The following is a 25764-nucleotide window of genomic DNA, read 5'->3' on the forward strand; positions in this document are numbered from 1 at the left end:
TTTTGTCGCCAATATCGTCGCCGTTAAATTTACCAGCGACGAGTTTAGTGATTCATTTTTGAAGAAGTTTTTTAGACTTTATTAATCGAACAATTGAAAAATAAATTTAAAAAATGGAAATTGTTAAGAAGTAAAGTGACTAATCTTCAAAAACTACAATAAGATCAGCCATTAGATGAGCTAGACTGACTTCAACGATTTAAAACCGGTTGGTTTAGAGACAAATTGCAACAAATGGTAGAAAAACTGTAACTATTATTAAAAAAATCTATATTGTTCAAGTATATATTCAATATTGTTCAAATATATTTATTCCAGCTTCCACTCTTTGAGGAACTCATGTCCTATATCAAGGAGTGCTGAACTTACGAGGGCAGTTCGGAAACTTCTTAGCCTATCAATGAAAGAGAATAGTTGGTTTTTCAAAAATATTTTTATTTTTCAATATAATCTCCTGAAACTTCAATACACAAAGTCCAACGCTTTTGTAGCAATTCTATTCCTTGATTAAAATAGTTTTCCTCAAAGTCTTCAAAATAGTGGTTTACAACTGTAATTGCATCTTCATTTGAGGTAAAAAGCTTGCCAGCAAGGATTTGGGAACAAGTAAAAGTCACTGGGAGCTAAATCAGGAGAATAAGTTGGGTGGCCAAGCAACTCGTACTTTAATTCGTTGATTTTAGCCATTGTGCTGGTGCGTTGTCTTGATGAAAAATTATTCGTTTGTGTTGTAAGCCAGGACGTTTTTCTCGAATTCGTACATTTAATTGATCCAAAAGGTTGCAATAGTACTCTGTATGCATTGTTTACCCTTTTGCAGATAGTCAATCAATAAAATACCTTTGAAGCCCCAAAAAACCGTTGTCATAACCTTACCAGCCGATTGAATTGTTTTTGCCTTCTTTGGGGCACTTCCTCCAGCTTCAGTCCATTGTTTGGATTGTTCTTTTGTCTCTGGAGTGGTGGATCCATGTCTCATCAACAGTTATGAAACGACGCTTAAAATCCATTTTATTTCGCTTAAAACGATCCAAACAAGCTTGAGAAATGTTCATTCTTATGCGTTTTTGATCGACTGTTAACAAATCCAGCACCCATCTTGCAGGAAACTTTTTCATCTGTAGTTCTTCATGCAAAATTAAATGGACTCGATCATTTGATGAGATGTCCATGATATTAGCAATTTCACGCACTTTTATTCGTCGATCATTTAATACCATATCATGCACTTTGGCTACAATTTCTGTTGTTGTTGCTGTTTTTGGACGTCCACTACGTGGTTCATCTTCAATGCTTATACGACCACGTTTAAATTCAGGAACCCAATTTTTTACTGTTGCATATGAAGGAGCACTTTCACCTAACACATTCACCATATCATTATGAATTTCTTGTCCCGATAAACCTTTTTTATGTAAATATTTAATGACAGCACGCATTTGTAATTTTTTCATTGTAAAAAAATTGCGGATCAAAACAAAATTTAACATGTGTTCATAACAGAGATGGACGTTTCCAAAACACTTAACTTTTTTCTGTTTATACAGCGCTTTTTATGCTAGGCTAAGAAGTTTCCGAACTGCCCTCGTACACCCAAAAATAAATAAAATACATTGGCCTTGAAGGGTTTCTATTAAAAATAAATGGAATTGAAAATCAACACGTTTACTTAATTGTGCAGTGTTCTTTTCTAACATATGATGTGAATGTGATGACCAGAACTACTGTATGTACAGATCTTTGTCAATTTAGTATAAATAGAGCATTTTTATATCAATAGATTTGTGATCGTGGTAAGCTCAGGAGCCACCGTGGTGCAATGGTTAGCCTGCCCGCCTTGCATACACAAGGTCGTGGGTTCGATTCCTGTTTCGACCGAACACCAAAAAGTTTTTCAGCGGTGGATTATCCCACCTCAGTAATGCTGGTGACATTTCTGAGGGTTTCAAAGCTTCTCTAAGTGGTTTTACTGCAAAGTGGAACGCCGTACGGACTCGGCGCTATAAAAAGGAGATCCCTTGTCATTGAGCTTAACATGGAATCGGGCAGCACTCAGTGATAACAGAGAAGTTCACCAATTGGATTGGTATCACAATGGACTGAATAGTCTAAGTGAGCGTGATACATCGGGCTGCCACCTAACCTAACCTAACCTACACCCAGAAAAAAGGGGCTCTAATGCCAACTGAACTTTATTTTAGTTCATGAAGATTAGTTGATGTTATGTTAGTTAAATTTTGCACAATATGAGTAAATATTCCTTATTTGAATAATTTTTTGCTAACTTTAATGACGTGAACTACAAATAAGAAAAAAAGTTGTATACAAATATAGTGCACAGTTTTACTAAAAAATAAAATAGTTCATATTTTCTTAAAATGGCAGAAGTTTGCTTAAATTGACTATTTAACAATTTTTAAATCCAAGTTTTTCTTCCAACACATGAAAGTTTCTTAAACAACAAAAAAAAATTTATTATTTTTAAAAAATTTTCTTCAATTTAACAAAAAGTATTAATTTATTTGTAACATGTTGCAATTAGAAAACTATTTTAGTTAAAATTTTCTAAAATAAACATACATTTTCTTCCACGGTGGGGTCACTTTTGTAAATCATTTCCCGAGTCAAATTTTTCATTTATTTTGATTTTCCAAGTCAAAATTGGATTACAAACAAACAGCATTATAAACGCAAATAGTTAAAATTCAGTTTTGTACATCAGCTGATTGTTTTTTTTTTCACGATGATCCTTGAAATTTTCTTAAACAACAGAAAAAAAATTGATTATTTTTAAAAAATTTTCTTCAATTTGACCAAAAGTATTAACTTATTTGTAACATGTTGCAATTAGAAAACTATTTTAGTTAAAATTTTCTAAAATAAACCTACATTTTCTTCCACGGTGGGGTCACTTTTGTAAATCATTTCCCGAGTCAAATTTTTCATTTATTTTGATTTTCCAAGTCAAAATTGGAATACAAACAAACACCATTATAAAACCAAATAGTTAAAATTCAGTTTTGTACATCAGCTGATTGTTTTCTTTCACGATGATCCTTGTACCATTGATCTCAGTGTCGTCGCCATTTTTATTTAAAATTTAATTATATTTTATATTTTTATTTAAATTAAAATTAAAATTTTGCACATTAGGTGATTGTTTTCTAGTGATATCGGCCTTTAATTACCGAGTATTGTAATTGGTACAAAAAGTAATCGTCGCCGTCGCCACTCTACAGGAATACCAAATGAATGACGAGACGACTTAGAAGCGACGGCGAGAGCGAGGGCGACTTCAGGAATAAGGTTGATTATTTTTTTGGGTTTAACAAAAAAGAGTATTTTTGTTATTATTACTTCAACTAATTTGTGTGGTGCATTTTTGATTTGGTTAAAAAATTAATTGAATCCAATAATTTTTTTTCAATTGCTATGAACGGACTTATTTCACGTACATATTTTCCCGTATTAAGGTCAGTATGCGGAAAAAAGAGTTATTTTCTGAGGAACGAAATTTTAGACAAATGAAGTTTTCTTTTGATGCTAAAAAAATCTTTAGTCCTTGCAACGCTTTTCATAAATTCGTGTTTAATTGTTCTTAAAGAAAATACATTTTAACATAGGAAAATTTGTCTAAAATTTCGTTCCGCAAGAAAATATTTTTTCTTTGGGTGTACTATGCTCATATTGAAATGTTCGCGTTTAGTTTCTTAAAATAATACATTTTAAGGCAGAAGATAATTTTACTCATTTGATGCGTACGGTCTTTTTATATACAGTTTGTTCATTCAATATGTAAAATGAATGTGTTTGTTTTCATTTATATTTTTAAATATTTTGTATTAACAGCAAAGCAAACATAGTACAGGGCCTTTTTGTAATTAAAATGGAAAAACACTTTTTAGAAGTTTTATTTTGTGCAGTGGCGGATGCATTTACTATTCAATCTAAATATGGATAAAATAGTTAATCTTTGTAAGCAGCTATTTCAGAAAGAACTGAAGAGGGAGAAGTTATAGAAAATTTAAGGAAACAACGATTACTATTACCATGCTGATATAGAATGGTAATAATAGAAACAATTTTGAAAAATTAAATAAGTGCAAATACATATAATCAAATTTGGAATTGATTAAATCTAATCAGAATGGTTTTTAAATAGCTACTTAGTTAGAAGGCAGATTATTTTGATTCTATGTAGTACTTATAATTGTTGTTAAAAATATTCTCAAATATAGTTTATCTTGATCTAACAATTTTGTCTCTCTATTTTGATGGTTGTGTTATGCTTAAAGGTATCTTGCGATCAGATCCAACTCTCAACAACTATTAAATTTTTCTGTGATTTTCATCATGGAATAGTAAAGCTCTTCATTAAATTGTTTCCCCTAACTCAATGTAACTGTATTTTTAATAAATAACATGCGTTGGAAAATAACGATTTCCTAAGGCCTATTTCGGAAACACAGAAAAAAATATCACCAATTAATTGAAGTTGAAAAAAATTTTCAATTAATAAATTAATTGATACAATTACAGTTAAAAAGGTGATGGATTTTTTTAAATTTTTAATTAAAAATATATTTCAATCAATGTTTTTTTTATCAAACTAAAAACACAAAGTCAGTTAAGGAAGTAATTGGAAACAGTTACGTTTTTAATAAAAAAAAATGAAATTAACATCAATTAAATTTTTAATTGAATCAATTCAAAAATTAATTTGCTCATGAAATCAATTAAAACTGTGATTGATACTATAATTTTTGTTATTGAAGACATTTCAATAAAACAATTAATTGAGTCAATTGCTTGCAGAATTTTGATAGTCAGAATTTGTTTATATTTGAAATATATTTTATTGATGGCTTTGGCGTTTCTTTTTGTGGGTTTTAGCATCACCCCCTACCAAATACTATGCAGTATTTCTTCAAACTATCATTATATATCCTTGTATTTAATATTCAGGGTTCTTCCCGTCCACATGAATTTAGTTTCTTTTTGAGGCATCTTAACAAAGCGAACACTTTGTAGCTTTCACCCCTTAGAAGGACGTTGCTATGTCAATGTTTTTTTTTATTTTTATTTTTTATAATATTGCAATCAATTAAACTTAATAGATTGAAATTATTTTCAATTAGACCTGATTAAATATCCCAGCAAAAAAAAGCGTCGCCAAAAATGTAGTGAAAATGTTCTTTTTGGATCCGGAAGTGGTGCAAAATTGACGCAGAAGCGATGAATTTAATATGGGCTTGTCATAGGGCGGATGTCCATCATTTCAATAGTCGTTGCACTGAATTTGCATCACTTCTTAAGATATGATTCGAATTCAGTGTTTTGGATGTGAATTAAAAAATTTTGTAATGTTTTGCCAAATAAATAATTTTTATAATTTTTTTAATGCTTTCTAAAGCTTGCCTGAAACGTTTGATCTGAAACATTTTCAAAAATTCGCAAATTTTCTAGACTGGATTTAGCATTTTTTTCGACAAAATTTTAATAATTTGTACCATTTTATTAATTCGTAATCTGTTTTTAACCTTTTTGAGGCAAAAATGTTAAAATTACTCATTAAAAATATGAAAAAAGCGAGTTATAAAAAAAAAAATTGAATTAAAAGAACTTCCTGTGTAGTTAAAATAAAGAACATCTTTGGGAGGACATTTTTGGAAGTGCTTTTAAAGTTGTGCCTTTGGAACAACTTCCAAATTTTTTTGCTGGGATGGTCCTGTAAACAAGGTCGTGGTAGCTACTTGGCTGATATGGTTTATCATTATTAACCCTTTCACTACCGATGTCCACTACAGAGGACATTCGAAAACGAAAACCAAACTCTTACTCCCCACTTAGTTTCGATTTATTTTTCGATTTTATTTTAAAATAGAGGCTTTAATCTAAATATGAACTTCTTTAACAATAAACGAAAAATACAAAATTTCGAGACCAATTTTGTATGTCTCTAGTCAATGGACATTCATACAAAACGTATAGCTGAGTTTTTCGAGTTCTTTTTTGTATTTTTTTCCCACTTCGAAATATATTATAGGCCAAATAGTGTTTATATCCATATGGCCATTTGGTCACAATTGAAGGATCATGTTTTCAGAACAAACTCATATAGCTCTTGAAGTAATTTGGGGTAGGTCATCAAAATTACAATTTTTGTTCTACACGCAAAGAAAAAAAAACGTTTGGAAAACGAAAACGTTTTTCTTGTGTTAGGGTTTTTTTTGAATTGCTTCGAAAATTTTAAACTTTTATCTCCAAAAAATTCGTTTGTTACAAAATTTTTATTTTTCCAATAGAAAAAGTTATTTTTGAAACAACAACACAGTCCATTTCGTTTATATCAAACACTGTTCTTTTCTGGCTTTAGGTCTTTAATAAGACACATTTTACAGTTCAAAATTTAATATACTACAATGTAATGTTGAACATTTTTTCGGAATCTTCCGAACATATCTGGAATATATGTAAAAAAAAACTTTGGTCGAAGCAGGGATCGAACCCTCGACCCTTGACATGCAAGTCGGACGTAGCAACCACTGCTCCACGGTGCCAAACTAAATGTTTGTTTCTGTTAAATAAACTTTGTTTATTCGGTTCGCAAGCTATGCTATATAAATATAACTTATATGGATATTTATCTATTAATGACCATAACAGGTACATAGCTCAGTGGTTAGTGTGTTGGCTTACAAAGTGCATGCTCCGCGGTTCGATTCTCCGTCCAGGCGAAAGGTAAAAAAATTTTAAAAATTGATAAAATCGTATAATTTCTTCTACATTGTTGGTATTACAGGAAAAGGTGTTTAGAACTAAAAAAACTCATGGATGTGAGAAAGATGTGAGGAAAATGCAATTAGCAAGAAAGCAATGTTTTTTTTTGAGTTTGTCTTTATGAAATTGTTTTTATATCCTGGAAAAGAATAAACGTTTCTCACAAAAAGAATATACTTTTCTTCCAAATACACTTCCTTACAGCGAAAAGCAAATGAGAAACGAACTTTGTCTAAAATTTCGTTTGGGAGGAAAGAATTATTTTTTTGCGTGTACATGCTATTAGTGCAAAATTGAAGTTTTAAACATGAGATTTATTTCGGTAGTTAAAGGGTTAATATAATACACAGAAAAAAGTTTCACGAACATTTTTCCAATATAAGTCTTAATTGAGTTTTTGAAACAAAAATCAATTATTTTTTTAATTGGATCAAATACTTTTTTAATTGACTTTTAATTAATTTTTTAATTGATACAATCATTTCTGCGATTGAAGACATTTCAATTACAAAATTAATTGGATAAATAAATTTCGTGATTGAATCAGAATTTTTTTTTGTGTGTACCTTTTGAAATATGAAATAAAACTCGAATCATTAATTCAATATACAATAAAAAAAATTAATTGATTTAGGCCACAAAACTCAATTTTTTAACTGAGTTTATCGTCTTACAATTTATTTAACTTTATTTATTTTAGATGAAATAATTTTCTTGTAATCTTATAATAGTTTGTGTACAGTGGAACCTCTCAAACTTGGACACTCTGAAAACCGGACACCTATCTAAGAGGTTTTACTGTATTTGGGTTATATTTTCTTTTAGTAGATTTTGCTTAATGTGAACGAGGTTTAGAAAATTTCATTAAAATTGAGCCAAGGGAACTTTTTCATTGACTTAACGTATAATTTTAATTAGGACAATGAAAACGTTTAATTAATAGTATGAAATCGTGCGTAGTTATATTAAAAACTCATTATACTAAAGAAACATTTAATTCTTTTTTTGAAATTGTCTAATCGGCTCAATTTTAATGACAAAACCCATTAATATTACGAGAAGCTTTTTGCCAGTTTATTAGGCTGCCAAATTTTACACTCAAAAAAAGTTTAATTGAATTCAAAGATTATGATCTTCCCTTTGACATTGCTTCCGAGCTAAAGATGTGGCTTCTCTAAAATAACGCAGCTATCTAGCGTTATTTCTAGGCTTTATAAATTTTAAATTTGGATACAGATCTATTTATTTCATTTATAACAAAAATTCCTTCTTAGTAAAAAAAAAAACTAAACCAAAGATGCAAAATTCTCAAAATAAATATTAGCCTATTTGTAAAGCTTTTTTGACTTTTTGGGTTAAAGATTAAATGTCTCAGTGAATTACAGATCTCATTTATCTCATTTATAGCAAAAATGCTTTCTTAGTAAAAAAAACTAAACCAAAGATGGAAAATCCTCAAAATAAATATTAGCCTATTTGTAAAGATTTTTTGACTTTTTGGGTTAAAGATTAAATGTCTCAGTGAATTTGAGGATTATTTTTTTTTTAAATCAAAACGGGGGTTTTTCTATACTTAAAAAATTTGAAAACATTGTGTCTTAAATTTAAAGAAAATAATTTTTAAACCAAAGATATTTTAATGACCTCTGTCCTTAATACTGTGTAAATTGCGTATCGTAAAATTTAGGTTGCATAATCTTTGACTTTAGGTCAATTTTTTTTCAGTTTATAATTAACTTTTTTGGTGCATTTTCCGAGGTTGATTTCTAAACTTAAACAAAATTCTAAATTTCTCAAGCTTTTGTCGCAGTTTTGCCTCCACATGTAATTACTATACAATTCCCATACTTTCCAAAAATAGACTTAATTTTTTGTTTTGTATAATTCCTTTTGCTCTGTGTATGTTTTTTTGTTGTTCTCAGTATTTCTGAAGTTTGTGTTTCACCTCTTTTTTCTTTTCTTTGATAATTATCTTTTTAGGAATTTTCAGCTAAACAATATACTGTGAGTAGAGTAAAAACATAGTGGGATCTCTTTTGCTAATCTTTAGATGAGAGACCCACATACCCCCAGACACAATCCATGTCCACCGCTCCCCAACTTCATAAATCTAGATCTGATATGCTTGATACTCTCATGTTTTGTTTTTGAACCCCCTCCCCCCCTTTTTTTCCACCCTTTTCTAATTTATAATTAATATTGCTTTACTATAATATGGATTAATAGTTTTGACTACACCACTGGCGAATTTGTTTAGCTGCTAAACAAATTATATATAAAAAAACAATATATATTTGAAACAAAAATATTTAATACTAAATTGTAGCCTCTTCTTAATCCTTTCCTCTTAGATTACGTGGGTATTATAAACGTTTGCATGAATTTAATATTTAATTGCCAAGGTTTTATTTTCTCTCAGTGTAATACACTTTGACTATATAATGTGATAGTACGTATATAAATATATATAAAAGTATAACTATATAATATTGTATGGTTAATTATAGCATTGATAACATAGTTTTACAAGCACTACAGCACCTCAAACCATTTGCACTACACTTTCCTCTAGCACATATCAAAGAAATTAAATTATCTATTTTTAATGTTCACCAATTTTTCTTTATTTAATTAAAATTTTATTAAAATATATATATTTTTTTTTAATTAAAAAAAATATTTTCACACTAATTTGAATTATTTGAAGAACTTTTAATTAATTTTGTAAATTATTTGCATTCCCAAAAATACAAAAAAAAATATTTTCAATATTTTTGCCATTGGTTAAAATGCCTAATTTTCTAATTTGTGTTTGCCATTTTCATAGCTAGCGCATAAGTCACGGTTGCCATCTTCAGCAAGGTCATCATAATGGTCATTATTTGGATCTGGGTTCTCACAGAACATCGTCCTTCCTCTCACCATCCATCCATACCATTACAAAATATCATTTAACAACATTTCCAAATAATTTTTTTTCTTCTAATGTTTACTGTACGAACAAATCTAATCTTGTTTTTCTTTTTTCTTTCGATTTTATTTCTATAGAGTCGTGCTCCCATTTCGGCGAAATTGGTCGCAAACATGCTATCAGTGGCCGGAGCAGATCACATCATAACAATGGATTTGCATGCCTCACAAATTCAGGTAAGATATATAAATTATGTTGCCCAGATACTTTCATCTTAAAAACAGGTTTACTTGAATCCAAAAAAATAAATTAACCTTCGCTTATGGATTTTGGTATTGACTCCGAGTCACAGATGCGGTTTCTTAAAAAAAAAAAATAGATATTGTGAGGAAGCCACCAAGTTTTAAATATAGTTCAAAAAATTTAAATTTCGTATATATCGGTCCATTTTTGCTATAGTCCTGATATAGACCGATCTCCCGATTTGACTTCTCGAGGCCAAGAAGCCGCATTTTTTCTCCGATTTACTTGAAATATGATATCGAGAAGTACTTTGGTTTCATAAAGAGCTGTGCCAAATTTGGAATATGTCGGTCCCAGTTTTGATATAGCCCCCCACATAGACCAATAGTTTAATGTCGATATAACTTCTGGATGTCATTGACATTTTAGATCTAAAATAATTTTAATTCAGTTATGAGCTGTATTAAATTTGATATACACCGGATTATATTTTGAAATAGCCTCCATACACTTAATAAACCCCATGCCCGGTTCCAAAAATTAGTCTTTACACTAATGATTTTGGTATTGATTCCGAGTCAAAGAATACCGTGGGAGCCACCATGGTGCAATGGTTAGCATGTCCGCCTTGTATACCAAGGGTCGTAATGTTGGTGGCATTTCTGAGAATTTCAAAGCTTCTCTAAGTGGTTTCACCGCAATGTGGAACGCTGTTCGGATTCGACTATAAAAAGGAGGTCCCTTGTTATTGAGCTAGACTTGGAATCTGGAAGCAGCTCAGTGATAAGAGAGAAATTCACCAATGTGTTATCACAATGAACTGAATAGATGTGAGCCTGAAATATCGGGCTGCCACTATACCTAACCTATCCTAAGGATACATTGAAGACACAATTCTCTTTTAAATTTTAGTTTTGCGTACTTGATTCTATGCAAAGATTCAAGTAAAAAAAACTCTTTAAAATAAAATATTTGAATAACATTTCCTATTTTTGAAAGCTGTTTTTGCTTTGTAGTCAAGATTCAATTTAAATACGATTTCATTACTTTTGAAGAATTTTTCAGAATTACTTAAGATGTTTTTTCATGCAAAAACATCCAGTTTTAAGTCGAATCACTTTATGTGAGAGAAATGCGTATTCTAAACAAAATTCGCATCGCATCTTTGGCCTCACGACAATATTTTTTTTAGTGTATAGATCGACCTCACGATTCGACATCTTGGGGCAATTTTAATCTCATTTGCTTCAAATCTAAAATCTAGACGTATTTTACAGCAATTAGAAGTAAATTTGGCATATATCGGTCCATGTTTTGGAATAGCCGCCATATGGACCGATATTTTAATGTCGTAAAGAGCCATGCCAAATTTAGAATATATTGAGTCATGTGTTATTATAGCTCCCATATAGGCCGATTTCCCAATTTGACTTCTTGAGGGCAAAATATTAAATACTATTGGAAGCCGCAATTGCTTAAATCATTATTTACGATTTGCTTAAAATCATTATTGTTGTTTTTGATTTCAACTTAAAACCATGCATTGACTAATCTACAAGTGTAGCTTAACCAACAGAGGAAAAGAATGTTTGTCAAATTTATTTGGGCAAAGCCTTATACACTGCAAGATGGTTGGATGGACGCACATTTCGGAATTACCATATTTCTCATCAGCATCCTCTACTTGCAGCAAAACTATCAACCAATTATCAAAATAAATTCGGGCAGTTCACTAAACCCAAAGTAAACCACACAGCCTAAAATTTAAAATCTTGAGGTATTTTAATTCCAAAATGGGCTATGGCAAATATATCAATTTCGTTTATGTCAAGTGCTATTCTTTTCTGAAGAACAAATGATTTTAAATAAAAAATAACATTTTGCCCTTGAAACATTTTTGAGGTGATCCATTGGATGTTAGTCTTTTTACTGAGGTCAAATCGAAACTTCTGCTAGATCTTGGACATCTCCTGATGGAGATGAAAAAATAGTTTTCACTCAATAAGACGAAAATGTCCAATATTGAAAGTCTGCAGGTTATTAAATGAGACGCTATTTCTAATTTTTCCGCTAAAATTGCATGTATTGTGATATTTCTAGAATCTTCAGTATTCAAATCCGAAATATTGTTTCGAGTTTGAATGAATATTGTCATACAAAAAACACAATTTATAAATTTGACTTGCTATGATCAAAGAATAAATTTACTCATTTCCCACGGATATCGATAGACAGTGGAAACTTCTCTCATGTCAAGCCATCTTATAGCCTGAGCAAGGTGTCAGCCATTACGAGGTACCCCCATTGTGAAGTTCTCCAATACTCAAAAATATTTACAGTGTTAGTAAGGGTAATTCTACGACTGGTTTTTGAGCACAAAACATTTATAAATTGCACCTTCGTTATTTTACAAGTTGATAAATAATTTTTATTTTTATATTCAAATCCTTTATTTTTGAAATTTAGTACAATTTGAACACAAAAAGTACAATTTTTTATTCTCGTTAGTACAATTTAAAAGTTTGATTTTTCACCCCACCCCAGGACTTTTCGCAACGCTACCAATATTAACCCTCTAATGCCCCAATTTTTTTTGCCACCTGATTAAATGTTCAATGTTAACGACACAAAAGCAAGAAAACTAAACAAGAAAAATGTGTACGATAAAATTCAGTATATGCTGCAAAGCCTCTGGAACAGTTTCAACTAAGTTTTCATTTTATTTTACCCATTTTTGTTGTTTTATGGTGCAGGGATGGAAAATGCAGTACTATAGTACTTTTTTCAATACTTTTTCACCCTGATCAGTACCGTAGTACCCCCGCGAACAATTTAGTACCTTTTGTGTAGAAATTTTTTAGCCGATATTAGATTTATGGTACAATAGTTTTGACAAAATATTTTAATATTTTGAGAAAGTCTAACAAATTTGCTTATTAGCCATAGTGAAATACACGATTTTATTGAATTTCAAGAATGTTTTAGTTGAAAAATCATGTGATTCTATATTACGCTTCCACACGAACACTTTCTAGATAAGAAATTATCGATCGCGTACTAAAATAATGCGAACCATTACAGTCACGTTTGAAACTTGAGACAAAAAAAAATCTACCAACATTTGGAGAAAATCTTACCAAAAACTACCAAAAAATATTATTTTGCAAAAATTTATTTCTTCAGAAAAATTTTATTTGTATAGAAATTTTTATCAAAAGTTTATTTCTTCAGAAAATTTTGTCAAATTTTATTTTTGTAAACAATTTTTTCAAAATTTTATTTCTGATGAAAATTTTATCAAAATTTTATTTCTATAGAATATTTTGTCAACATTTTATTTCCATAGAAAATTTTGTCAGCATTTTATTTTTATAGAAAATTTGATCAAAATTTTATTTTTATGGGAAATTGGGTCAAAATTTTATTTTTATAGGAAATTTGGTCAAAATTTGATTTTTATGGGAAATTTGTTGAAATTTTTATTTTAATGGGAAATTTGGTCAAAATTTTATTTTATGTGAAATTTGGTGAAAATTTTATTATTATGGAAAATTTGGTCAAAATTTAATTTTTATGGGATATTTGGTAAAAAATTTATTTTTATGGAAAATTTGGTAAAATTTTTATATCTATAGAAAATTTAGTCAAAATTTTATTTCTGATGAAAATTTTATTTCTATAGAAAAATTTGTCAAAATTTTATTTTCATAGAATATTTTGTCAAAATTTTATTTCCATAGAATATTTTGTCAAAATTTTATTTCTATGGAAAATTTTGTCAAAATTTTATTTCTATGGAAAATTTTGTCAAAATTTTATTTCTATGGAAAATTTTGTCAAAATTTTATTTCAATAGAAAACTTTTTTTTATTTATTTATTTACAGAAAATTTATGAAGTACCAAGATTTCTATTAATTTACCAAACAGTAGAATTCTATTAACTGTGGCAACCGTGATTACAATACTACAGTAGTCTTTGTAAGCGGATATAAAACGAAAAAAATATTTAAAATTGAGGAGTTGGGAAACAAAGTTTTATTTTCTTTAAAATTCAGTCCAAAGAGCTCTTGACAATAATCTACCAATGGAATTTTTGTTGAAATTTAGTGAAAAGTACTTTTTCGCTCAAAAAAAAAATACTTTTTTAGTACTTTCGTAAAAATTGAATTTTCCATCCCTGTTATGGTGTGTTTTACTAAAAGCTTCCTTATTAAATGATGCCCGCCTAAAGGCGGGATTAGGCATTAGAGGCTTAATAAAGGGTGATTTGTTAAGAGCTTGATAACTTTTAAAAAAAAAAAAACGCATAAAATTTGCAAAATCTCATCGGTTCTTTATTTGAAACGTTAGATTGGTCCATGACATTTACTTTTTGAAGATAATTTCATTTAAATGTTGACCGCGGCTGCGTCTTAGGTGGTCCATTCGGAAAGTCCAATTTTGGGCAACTTTTTCCAGCATTTCGGCCGGAATAGCCCGAATTTCTTCGGAAATGTTGTCTTCCAAAGCTGGAATAGTTGCTGGCTTATTTCTGTAGACTTTAGACTTGACGTAGCCCCACAAAAAATAGTCTAAAGGCGTCAAATCGCATGATCTTGGTGGCCAACTTACCGGTCCATTTCTTGAGATGAATTGTTCTCCGAAGTTTTCCCTCAAAATGGCCATAGAATCGCGAGCTGTGTGGCATGTAGCGCCATCTTGTTGAAACCACATGTCAACCAAGTTCAGTTCTTCCATTTTTGGCAACAAAAAGTTTGTTAGCATCGAACGATAGCGATCGCCATTCACCGTAACGTTGCGTCCAACAGCATCTTTGAAAAAATACGGTCCAATGATTCCACCAGCGTACAAACCACACCAAACAGTGCATTTTTCGGGATGCATGGGCAGTTCTTGAACGGCTTCTGGTTGCTCTTCACTCCAAATGCGGCAATTTTGCTTATTTACGTAGCCATTCAACCAGAAATGAGCCTCATCGCTGAACAAAATTTGTCGATAAAAAAGCGGATTTTCTGCCAACTTTTCTAGGGCCCATTCACTGAAAATTCGACGTTGTGGCTCGTTAGTAAGTCTATTCATGATGAAATGTCAAAGCATACTGAGCATCTTTCTCTTTGACACCATGTCTGAAATCCCACGTGATCTGTCAAATACTAATGCATGAAAATCCTAACCTCAAAAGAATCACCCTTTATAACGATTTATGGTGCGATACTCAAACATTTTGTTTACTTTGAAGCCCACAATAGTCGGTTGTATTTGTCCTGCCAAATACGCTTCAGCTCTATCATGAAAAAAAAAATAAATCAGTTACAAATGAGTTTTAGATGTCAATAAAGCAAATATCATGTAACTTGTCACTTCTAGTTTGAATGGTTTTTGGTAGATTTGTCTGAAAGTTTTCCAGACTCACAAGAGTCATGAGAGAAAAGGTGCGAATTTAACTTTTTCAATGGTTGCCAACATAACATTCCCTCCCTGCCAACATTCCCTTCCTCTATAGAAATAAAATTTTGACAAAATTTTCTATAGAAATAAAATGTTGACAAAATTTTCTATAGAAATAAAATGTTGACAAAATTTTCTATAGAAATAAAATTTTGACAAAATTTTCTATAGAAATAAAATTTTAACAAAATTTTCTATAGAAATAAAATTTTGACAAAATTTTCTATAGAAATAAAATGTTGACAAAATTTTCTATAGAAATAAAATTTTGACAAAATTTTCTATAGAAATAAAATTTTGACATTTTCTATAGAAATAAAATTTTAACAAAATTTTCTACAGAAATAAAATTTTGACAACATTTTCTATAAATTCAATATTTTCAATATTGTTTGAAAGTTTTCGAGACTCACCAGAGTCATGAAAGAGAATCAAAAAGGGGTGATTTTGACTTTTTGATGAGTTGCCAGTATAACATTTTCCTTCTCTCAAATACCATTTTTCAAATTCGAGTTCGGTTTTATTCGATGTGACGAACATCCAACACTAGAAATTAATGCCGTAATATACCTGCGTGGTATCGAAGACTTATCAAACCGAAAATATCAAAGCCAGATTAATAACATTTTCCCCTATTACGCCATATGGGTGTCTATTTACTTTCGTAAACGGATTGACTTGAAACATAAACGAGGTTCCCGAGATTATCTCTGAGCATATTTGTAAACGGATTGACACTTGAAACGTAAATGAGGGTTCCTGAGTTTTTCTCTGAATGTATGTCTAAACTCGGAAATTTCGTTGCAATGTTTTTTTTTTGTTCATACACCCTTTTCAAATATTCTGGTGATATCACTTTTGAACGAATTTAATTTACATAAATATTTTCATTTAAAAGTAAGCATGAATTGTTCGCATTATCATTTCATGTTTGGTAAATAATAACTTAATTGATGCATTGCGTTGGTAATTGATATGTTTTTAGATTTTTGGTGGTATTTTCTATAGCTTTTCCTACACTATGATTGTTCGTCATCGTACAATTCAGAAGTATTTTATTACAAAACAAAATTGCCCTTAATTGAATTTGGTGAATATAATTGTTAGATAACGCTGTGCATAATAGCAAAGGTTATTTCAATGGAAACGTATAAATATATTCGAAATAATTGTCAATATTTTTAGTTACAAATAACATTTCTTGAAACGCACAATAATGTTTGAAATCCCTACGTGACCTACTATAGGTATAGAAATGTAGTTAAGTACAAAGTACATACATATGTTATATGTATTGGATATGATTCGGTCGTTTTTTTTTATACCCTCCACCATAGGATGGGGGTATATTAACTTTGTCATTCCGTTTGTAACACATCGAAATATTGCTCTAAGACCCCATAAAGTATATATATTCTGGGTCGTGGTGAAATTCTGAGTCGATCTAAGCATGTCCGTCCGTCCGTCCGTCTGTCCGTCTGTCCGTCCGTCCGTCTGTCCGGCTGTCCGTCCGTCTGTGGAAATCACGCTAACTTCCGAACGAAACAAGCTATCGACTTGAAACTTGGCACAAGTAGTTGTTATTGATGTAGGTCGGATGGTATTGAAAATGGGCCATATCGGACCACGTTTACGTATAGCCCCCATATAAACCGATCCCCAAATTTGGCTTGGGGAGCCTCCCGGAGCAGCAAAATTCATCCGATCCGGTTGAAATTTGGTACGTGGTCTTAGTATACGGTCTCTAACAACCATGCAAAAATTGGTCCATATCGGTCCATAATTATATATAGCCCCCATATAAACCGATCCCCAGATTTGACCTCCGGAGCCTCTTGGAGGGGCAAAATTCATCCGATCCGATTGACATTTTGTACCTGATGTTACTATATGGTCTCTAACAACCATGCAAAAATTGGTCCATATCGGTCCATAATTATATATAGCCCCCATATAAACCGATCCCCAGATTTGACCTCCGGAGACTTTTGGAGGGGCAAAATTCATCCGATCCGGTTGAAATTTGGTACCTGATGTTAGTTTACGGCCTCTAATAACCATGCAAAAATTGGTCCATATCGGTCCATAATTATATATAGCCCCCATATAAACCGATCCCCAGATTTGACCTCCGGAGCCTCTTGGAAGAGCAAAATTCATCCGATCCAGTTGAAATTTGGTACATGGTGTTAGTATGTGGTCTCTAACAACCATGCAAAAATTGGTCCATATCGGTCCATAATTATACATAGTTCCCATATAAACCGTCCCCAGATTTGACGTCCGGAACCTCTTGGAGGAGCAAAAGTCATCCGATACGGTTGAAATTTGGTACATTTTGTCAATATATGGCCTCTAACAGCCATGTAAAAATTGGTCCATATCGGTCTTTAGTTATATATAGCCGATGACTTATTACACAAAAATTGGTCCATATCGCCAAAAATAATCTACCAAAATTTTATTTCCATAGAAAATTTTGTCAAATTTTATTACTATAGAAAGTTTTGTCAAAATTTAATTTCTATAGAAAGTTTTGTCAAAAGTTTATTTCTATACAAATGTTTGTCAAAATTTTATTTCCATAGAAAATTTTGTCAAAATTTTATTTCTATAGAAAATTTTGTAATCTACCAAAACTTTATTTCCATAGAAAATTTTTTCAAATTTTATTACTATAGAAAGTTTTGTTAAAATTTCATTTCTATAGAAAGTTTTGTCAAAAGTTTATTTCTATAGAAATGTTTGTCAAAATTTTATTTCTATAGAAAATTTTGAAAAAAATTTATTTCTGTAGAAAATTTTGTCAACATTTTATTTCTATACAAAATTTTGTCAAAATTTCATTTCTATACAAAATTTTATCAACATTTTATTTCTATAGAAATTTTTGTCAAAATTGTATTGCTATAGAAAATTTTGTCAACATTTTACTTCCATAGAAAATTTTGTCAACATTTTATTTCTATAGAAAATTTTGTCAAGTTTTTATTTCTATAGAAAATTTTGTCAAATTTTTATTTCTATAGAAAATTTTGTCAAAATTTTATTTCTATAGAAAATTTTGTCAAGGTTTCATTTCTATAGAAAATTTTGTCAAAATTTTATTTCTATAGAAAATTTTGTCAAACTAGATTATATACGTATTTAATCGGCCTTTTTTTGTTTAATATATACCCCGTATGGGCTAACTTACAATTTAGAAGACAGTGCTAAAAAGTTTTACTATACCTTGCCATCGGCAAGTGTTATCGCAACCCAAGTAATTCGATTGTGGATGACAGCCTTTAGTAGAAGTTCCTACGCAATCCATGGTGGAGGGTACATAAGATTCGGCCTGGCCGAACTTACGGCCGTATATACTTGTTTCTCTTAAAACCAATCAAACGTATGTGAAAAAATGATGATGTAGTAACCTTCAAAGGTGGCAAATATTTTTAAAATTATAGCATATAAATACTTCTGTATGGAAATACAATCCAGTTCAATGTGAATATCAGAGTAGAAAAACAAATCAAACTATTCTTGCCATTACACTGGGCAACAAACTTGAGGGGAATGTTAGAATATAAGAAACATTATTATTAACGCATTATTATTTTACGCACAACGGGTATTATTTTTTACTTTATTTATTTATTTCTATATTTCTACACAGTAAGACAGACAATGTCCTATAATTATAGTGCAGATTTCAGCAGTTCAAACAATATCTGTCTATTTCATTTATACTCAAAAAAATGTATTTTTGTCTTTAATCACGAAATTAATTGATCCAATTAATTTTTAATTGAAATGTCTTCAATCACGAAAATGATTGTTCCAATTAAAAAAACTAATTGATACAATTAATGTTTGTATCAATTTTAAAAATTTGTTTACCAATTAAATTTTTAATAAAATATTTTTTAAAATTCAATTAACATTTTATTGGAAAACTTTTGGTGATATATTTTTCTGTGTACCAATCATTGCTCTTAATACAGTGGTTTTAAATGTCGAACACCTAATGTAAAATGACTTTATTTCCTTTTTTTGGGATTATTTTAGATTAATTCTAAATCGGGTTTTTAAGGTCTCTAAATATGCAAATAAAAAGACTACTTCATATTTTTTTCCGTTTTCGAAAGTTGTATTTGCTACATCGTTTGTAAGAAAGGGCCGACTAAAGTGGTTTGGTAAAAAAATCAAGTTTCTTTAAATCGGCATTGTGTGTCCCCAAAAATATGTTAAATATGTTAAATTAATATCTTGATAATTATTTTTTCAGGGATTCTTCGATATACCGGTAGACAATCTTTATGCTGAACCAGCTGTTTTGAAATGGATCAAAGAAAACATTCCAGAATGGAAGAATTCAATTATTGTCTCACCAGATGCTGGTGGCGCTAAGCGGTAAGAAATTCTGTATAAAATGAAATTCAAATTCCTTCAGATCTACTACTAATAAAACCAAACAACTACTGCTGTTTTTAAGCATACATAACATATTACTGCTATTTTAACAAGTTGTGTACAGGGTTGCTACAATGGGTAGAATTCTGTTGACAAATTTTTCAATAGAAATTACATTTTGACAAAATTTTCTATGGAAATAAAATTTTGATACAATTTTCAATAGAAATAAAATTTTGACCAAATTTTTTATGGGAATAAAATTTTGACAAAATTTTCTATAGAAAAAAAAAAAAAATAAACAAAATTATCTATGGAAATAAAATTTTGACCAAATATTTTATAGAAATAACATTTTGGCAAAATTTTCTATAGAAATAAAATTTGGACAAAATTTTCTATAAAAATAAAATTTTCTAAAAAATAAAATTTTGACAAATTTTTCTATAGAAATAAACTTAAAAAAAAATCTGTAGAAATAACATTTTGAAAAAAAATTATAGAAATAAAATTTTTACAAAATTTTCTATAGAAATAAAAATTTGACAAATAAAATTTTACATATTATTACAATTAAAAACCAGCCTGCGTTGATATCAGGCTAACATAAAGAAGAAATAAAATTTTGACAAAATTTTCTATAGAAATTAAATTTTGACAAAATTTTCTATAGAAATTAAATTTTGACAAAATTTTTTTATAGTAATAAAATTTTGACAACATTTTCTATAGAAATAAAATTTTAATAAAATTCTCTATAGAAATAAAATTTTGACAAAATTTTCTATAGAAGTACAATTTTGACAAAATTTTCTATAGAAGTAAAATTTTGACCAATTTTTTTTTTGAAATAAAAATTTGGCCAAATTTTTAATAGAAATTAAATTTTAACCAAATTTTCTATAGAAATAAAATTTTAACAAAATTTTCTAGAGATATAAAATTTTGAGAAAGTTTTCTATAGAAATAAGAAAAAATTTTCTATAGGAATAAAATTTTGCCAAAATTTTCTATAGAAATAAAATTTTGACAAAATTTTCTATAAAAGTACACTTTAGACAAAAGTTTCTATAGAAGTAAAATTTTGACAAAATTTTCTATAGAAGTAAAATTTTGACAAAATTTTCTATAGAAGTAAAATTTTGACAAAATTTTCTTTAGAAGTAAAATTTTGACCAATTTTTTATAGAAATAAAATTTTGGCCAAATTTTTTATAGAAATTAAATTTTAACCAAATTTTTTATAGAAATAAAGTTTTGGCAAACAATTTTTTAGGAATAAAATTTTGACAACATTTTCTATAGATACAAAATTTTGTATAGAACAAACATTTTGACAAAATTTTCTATAGAAATAAAATTTTTATAAAATTGTTCATAGAAATAAAATTTTGACATTTTTATAAATTTAATATCTTTAAAACTTTTAATTTAAGTCATATTATCAACGTCCATTATGAGTAAGTTCTCATTCGTTAGTGCAACCTAAAACCGTTAAAATATTCATATGGATATATAACATCATGGTAGGATTATTTTCCAAAACCCGTATCCAGATATTTGGAAAATGGTTCTGGAAAAATGTTTGACACTCATTTTGGTCAAATATTTGCCTAGTGTGACCATAGCGTAAGACTGGAAGAAATGAAGCCTTTAATTTCTTACAGTCTTTTATTGTATTTCTTATGTTATAAATTAAGAAACAACAATTTGTTTAAAAATGGAATGCCACTAAAGTCAAGAAAACTTAAAAAAATGGTAGTGAATTATATAGTCAAACTCGATTAATTTAGCTATTTGCTGAATCAACATTTTTCCATTGCTGAAATAGCAAACACTTTTTTTAATTAAAACTGCGGTAGTACGTTTGCAGTTTTAGCAAACGAGATTTCAGACACATACAATCTGCTGAAAGAACTAATCTTTTTATTACTATAAATATTGTTCTCATTTTAAATTTTCTTATTCCAGTGTGACGTCTATTGCGGATCGTTTGAATGTTGAATTCGCCTTGATTCACAAAGAACGTAAGAAGGCCAATGAAGTGGCCTCCATGGTGCTTGTGGGTGATGTTAAAGATAAAATTGCCATATTAGTTGACGATATGGCCGATACATGCGGTACAATTGTGCATGCTGCTGACCGTTTGGTGGAAGCAGGTGCTACTAAGGTAAATATATGTTTTAACTGGCAAATTTTCGGAAAAATTTTCGTATATATTGAAAGTTATTTGAAGAACACCTCTTTTTTTTATTGATTCTAGAACCTACTTTTTATCGATAGATTAATTCAGAATAATCTCATGCTTCTACATTGTTCTAGATCTCGACCCTTTCAAGGTCGCATTATTGCTCATCTGATTTTTATGAAATTTTGCATAGAGATTTTGTTAGGGATACAATCGCACATCGACTACAGTGAATCCTCTCAAAAGTGGACAATTGTCGTGGGACGTTTACGATTTTACACATTACAAAGTTTAACTCTCATAATAGGACACCACCCAAATGTGGACAAAATTTAGGCGATCGTGAGTGTCCATTCCTGAGAGGTTTCACTGTAATAGTCTTTTTGGAAAATTACGAAAATTCGAAGGCGACTTTTGGTTATCTACAATTTCGATGGGGACCGCAATCGACTTTAAACGAAAGTCGAAACATCGCTTGTATTGCAGAAATATTTGGTTAAAGACTATAAGTTGTGCTACCAATACTGGTTGGCCGAAACATTTCGATCCCTTACTCTATTAGGTTTACAAAATTGCGTACCGGTAAAGCGTTACATTTGAGAATTTTTAAAGAGAGGCACAAAAGTGTCACTCGTCATAAAAGATATTTTATGGGGAAAGGTATTAGAACTATGTTATTAACACATTTCTACGTGTGAACATGAGAAGTTTCAAGATTTATATATTATTATTTTTAACTTGTTGGTTCATTGCTTTGTAGATAACATATCTCACAAAAAAAAACGTCGACGTCGTATTTTCCTGAATTTTAAAAAGTCGAAAAGTTGACTTTCCCAAATTTTCAAAAAAGCAAAACTTCGAAAAGACACCAAATATATATTAATCATTCGCATATTGTTAAGAAATCTCCTTAACCCTTAAATGCACACTGTATAAGATACAACCAGAAAAAAATTCTTATGTCTTAAAATTTTGACCCAATTCTACGATATCAAGTTTGTTGCATTTAAAACATCATAAAGCAGTTTCAAAAAATATGTACTTCTGTGTAAACTGAAACCGAAATTGAAATGAAATATTGTCCCAAAAAATAAAAAGCCTACAAATTGGTGAATAATTATATTTGTATAGTGTAAAAATATCACTATTCTCTATGCTCTACTACACACAAAAATTTTTTTTCTCTGATTCAATCACCAAATTAATTGATCCAATTAATTTTTTAATTGAAATGTCTTCAATCACGAAAATGATAGTATCAATCACAGTTTTAATTGGGCATAGAAAAAATTCTTGATTAAAAAATTAATTGATTTTTTCAGCAAAATTCAATTAATTTTTTAATTGATTCAATTAAAAATTTAATTGATGTTGATTGCAAAACGCAATTAATTTATTAATTAAAAAAGGTAACTATTTTTAATTACTTAGTTAGATTGGCTTAGAGTTTTTATTTGGATTAACAAATGATTGTTTGAAATACATTTTTAATTAAAAAAGTAAAAAAAATCAGCACTTTTTTTAACTGAATTAGTCTTCCGAATTTGATTAAAAAGTTAATTGTATCAATTAATTTTTTAATTAAACATTTTAAAAATTTCAATCATTGACTTAATTAACTTAATGTTTCTATCATGATTAAAAAGTTAATTGTATCAATTAATTTATTAATTGAAAAAATTTTCAACTTCAATTAACTTTTTAATTGGAAATATTTTGGTGATATTTTTTTCTGTGTACAATCAAATTGTTTATTTGTAAAGAAAAACTTAGTTTAATGCCCATTGTATCTTTGCAAAAATAATGGTTGATACCATTGTATCAACCATTATTTTTGCAAAAAAAAAAAAAAACATTTAGAAAAAAATGTGCTATACAGATGTTTTTTTTTTTTTTAAATATTTTTTGAAGGAAACGGTGTTCTTGTGTATTTAAGGGTTAAATTCTCTTTTTAATAAAACCTCTCAAATTTTTAGGTTTAGGGTTTATATTATCATAGGCAACGCCTAACTTAAGATCGTATTCGTTTTTTTTCTAGCACACCTGATACTAATAGATTGAATTTCTTGCCAATATTTTCAGGTTTATGCCATTTTGACACATGGTATCTTTTCGGGACCAGCGATTTCTCGCATAAATAATGCATGCTTTGAGGCTGTGGTCGTCACAAATACTATACCTCAAGATGGACACATGAGAGATTGTCCCAAGATACAGGTACAGTATAATTTCAATTAAAAACAAATGAATGACATTAAATATTTTTTTTTTTAATTTTAGTGCATTGATGTTTCCATGATGTTTGCCGAAGCCGTTAGAAGAACACACAATGGTGAAAGTGTATCTTATCTCTTCTCAAATGTTCCATATTAAGAAAATACGCTATTTTTTTTTATTACAAACATAAATTCTTTAAATTGTAACAATTATATTTTTTTATTATTATCACTTTATATGCTTTAATATACATATATATATTTTTTTGTTATATCTTCATTATCTCTTTCGTCGTATTCTACATTGAAGCAGACAAAAAAAATCATTTTTCTTTACAAATAACATAAATACAAAATTTCAAAAAAATTCGCGATTATTTGCCATTATTGTTATACGAGTATGTATTTTTTTTATTAAATGAAATATTTTTAAATTATGAAACATATGATTTTTTTAATTTTATATGAAAATTTACTCATTTCAACTTTTATTTTGGTTTCTAATATAAATATTAATTAATTAATAACTATTTTGCCATACAATAAAAACCACTGATATATAGTATGTTTTAAAATTAGTTTAGTTGAACTAAATCAAATTATGAAAATATATACCATATATATTTTAAATCTCTTTTTGAATAAAGAATTGCCTTTTATAGCATCTCACATTGAACAAGCATTGAAAACACCTTTCAATTAGAAAACAAATATTTTTACTCATTTTCCTCAAACATCCTTCTTTGATTTTTTTTTATAAATGAATTGTTTTTATTTTTTTTTATGATTATTAATTGTAAAATTTGTCAAATTATAGCACTTTTTTCCTGAAAACCACAGAAAAATCTATTGATATTGATATACACTGCATATAAATGTAATTGCAAAATTTGAAAAATATTTTTTTATATGCATATACTCTTCTACAAAATTATATAGAGGAAAGATTTCTTATCATCTATACACACACATATTATAATATAAGAAAACTATTAGCAACCTCTCATAAATTACATATGCAAAAACACAACAACAACAACAAAATCAGTAAAAAAAGGAAAACATCAAGAATATAGCAGGAGTACATTGATGTAGCAAAGCAAAAAATGAACAAAACCAAGAATAAACAGCTACAACATTTGTTATAGTGTTAAGTCTTCATTATTGACTCATAATTGTTCAAACAATAAATAAAATGAAATATGTACCGATAAGAAAAAACAAATATACAAAATTAAGATGCGATTGGAATAAATATAATGAAAAAAAATTTATAATGAAAACAAAATGATACAAAATGGTAAAAAAATAAACATAAAAGAAAAGGCCTATATGTATGTTTTTATTTTATTAAAATCTATTAATTTATGGTCGCTTGATTTTCAACGACTATTTACATAAAGGATATCGCTCTTGCTTGTGCACAATTTTCTATATACCCAAAGAAATTTGTTTGTGAAAACAACAGTCACTGTTTGCTGAAATAGCAAACATTGCCTGCCATTTTTATACCCTCCACCATAGGATGGGGGGTATATTAACTTTGTCATTCCGTTTGTAACACATCGAAATATTGCTCTAA

General features: G+C 29.1%; 1 protein-coding gene across 5 annotated transcripts in view; it reads left to right on the forward strand.

Annotated features, from left to right (window-relative positions):
* Prps (phosphoribosyl pyrophosphate synthetase) overlaps window positions 1-25513 on the forward strand; it is a 69952-nt gene extending 44439 nt beyond the window's left edge. For 4 of the 5 annotated variants that reach the window (XM_075308294.1, XM_075308296.1, XM_075308293.1 and 1 more), the window contains 5 exons: window positions 9829-9927; window positions 19654-19778; window positions 21750-21948; window positions 24049-24183; window positions 24247-25513. In XM_075308294.1, the coding sequence (XP_075164409.1) occupies window positions 9829-9927; window positions 19654-19778; window positions 21750-21948; window positions 24049-24183; window positions 24247-24339 (651 nt within the window). In that variant the 3' untranslated portion in view covers window positions 24340-25513. Of the gene's footprint in view, window positions 1-8760; window positions 8785-9828; window positions 9928-19653; window positions 19779-21749; window positions 21949-24048; window positions 24184-24246 lie in introns of all 5 variants that reach the window. The other variant, XM_075308292.1, reaches the window with a different exon arrangement.
* The last annotated feature ends 251 nt before the right edge of the window (window positions 25514-25764 follow it).

Source organism: Haematobia irritans, chromosome 4, assembly GCF_050003625.1.
Source record: "Haematobia irritans isolate KBUSLIRL chromosome 4, ASM5000362v1, whole genome shotgun sequence".
In the NCBI taxonomy this organism is placed as follows: Eukaryota; Metazoa; Arthropoda; class Insecta; order Diptera; family Muscidae; genus Haematobia; species Haematobia irritans.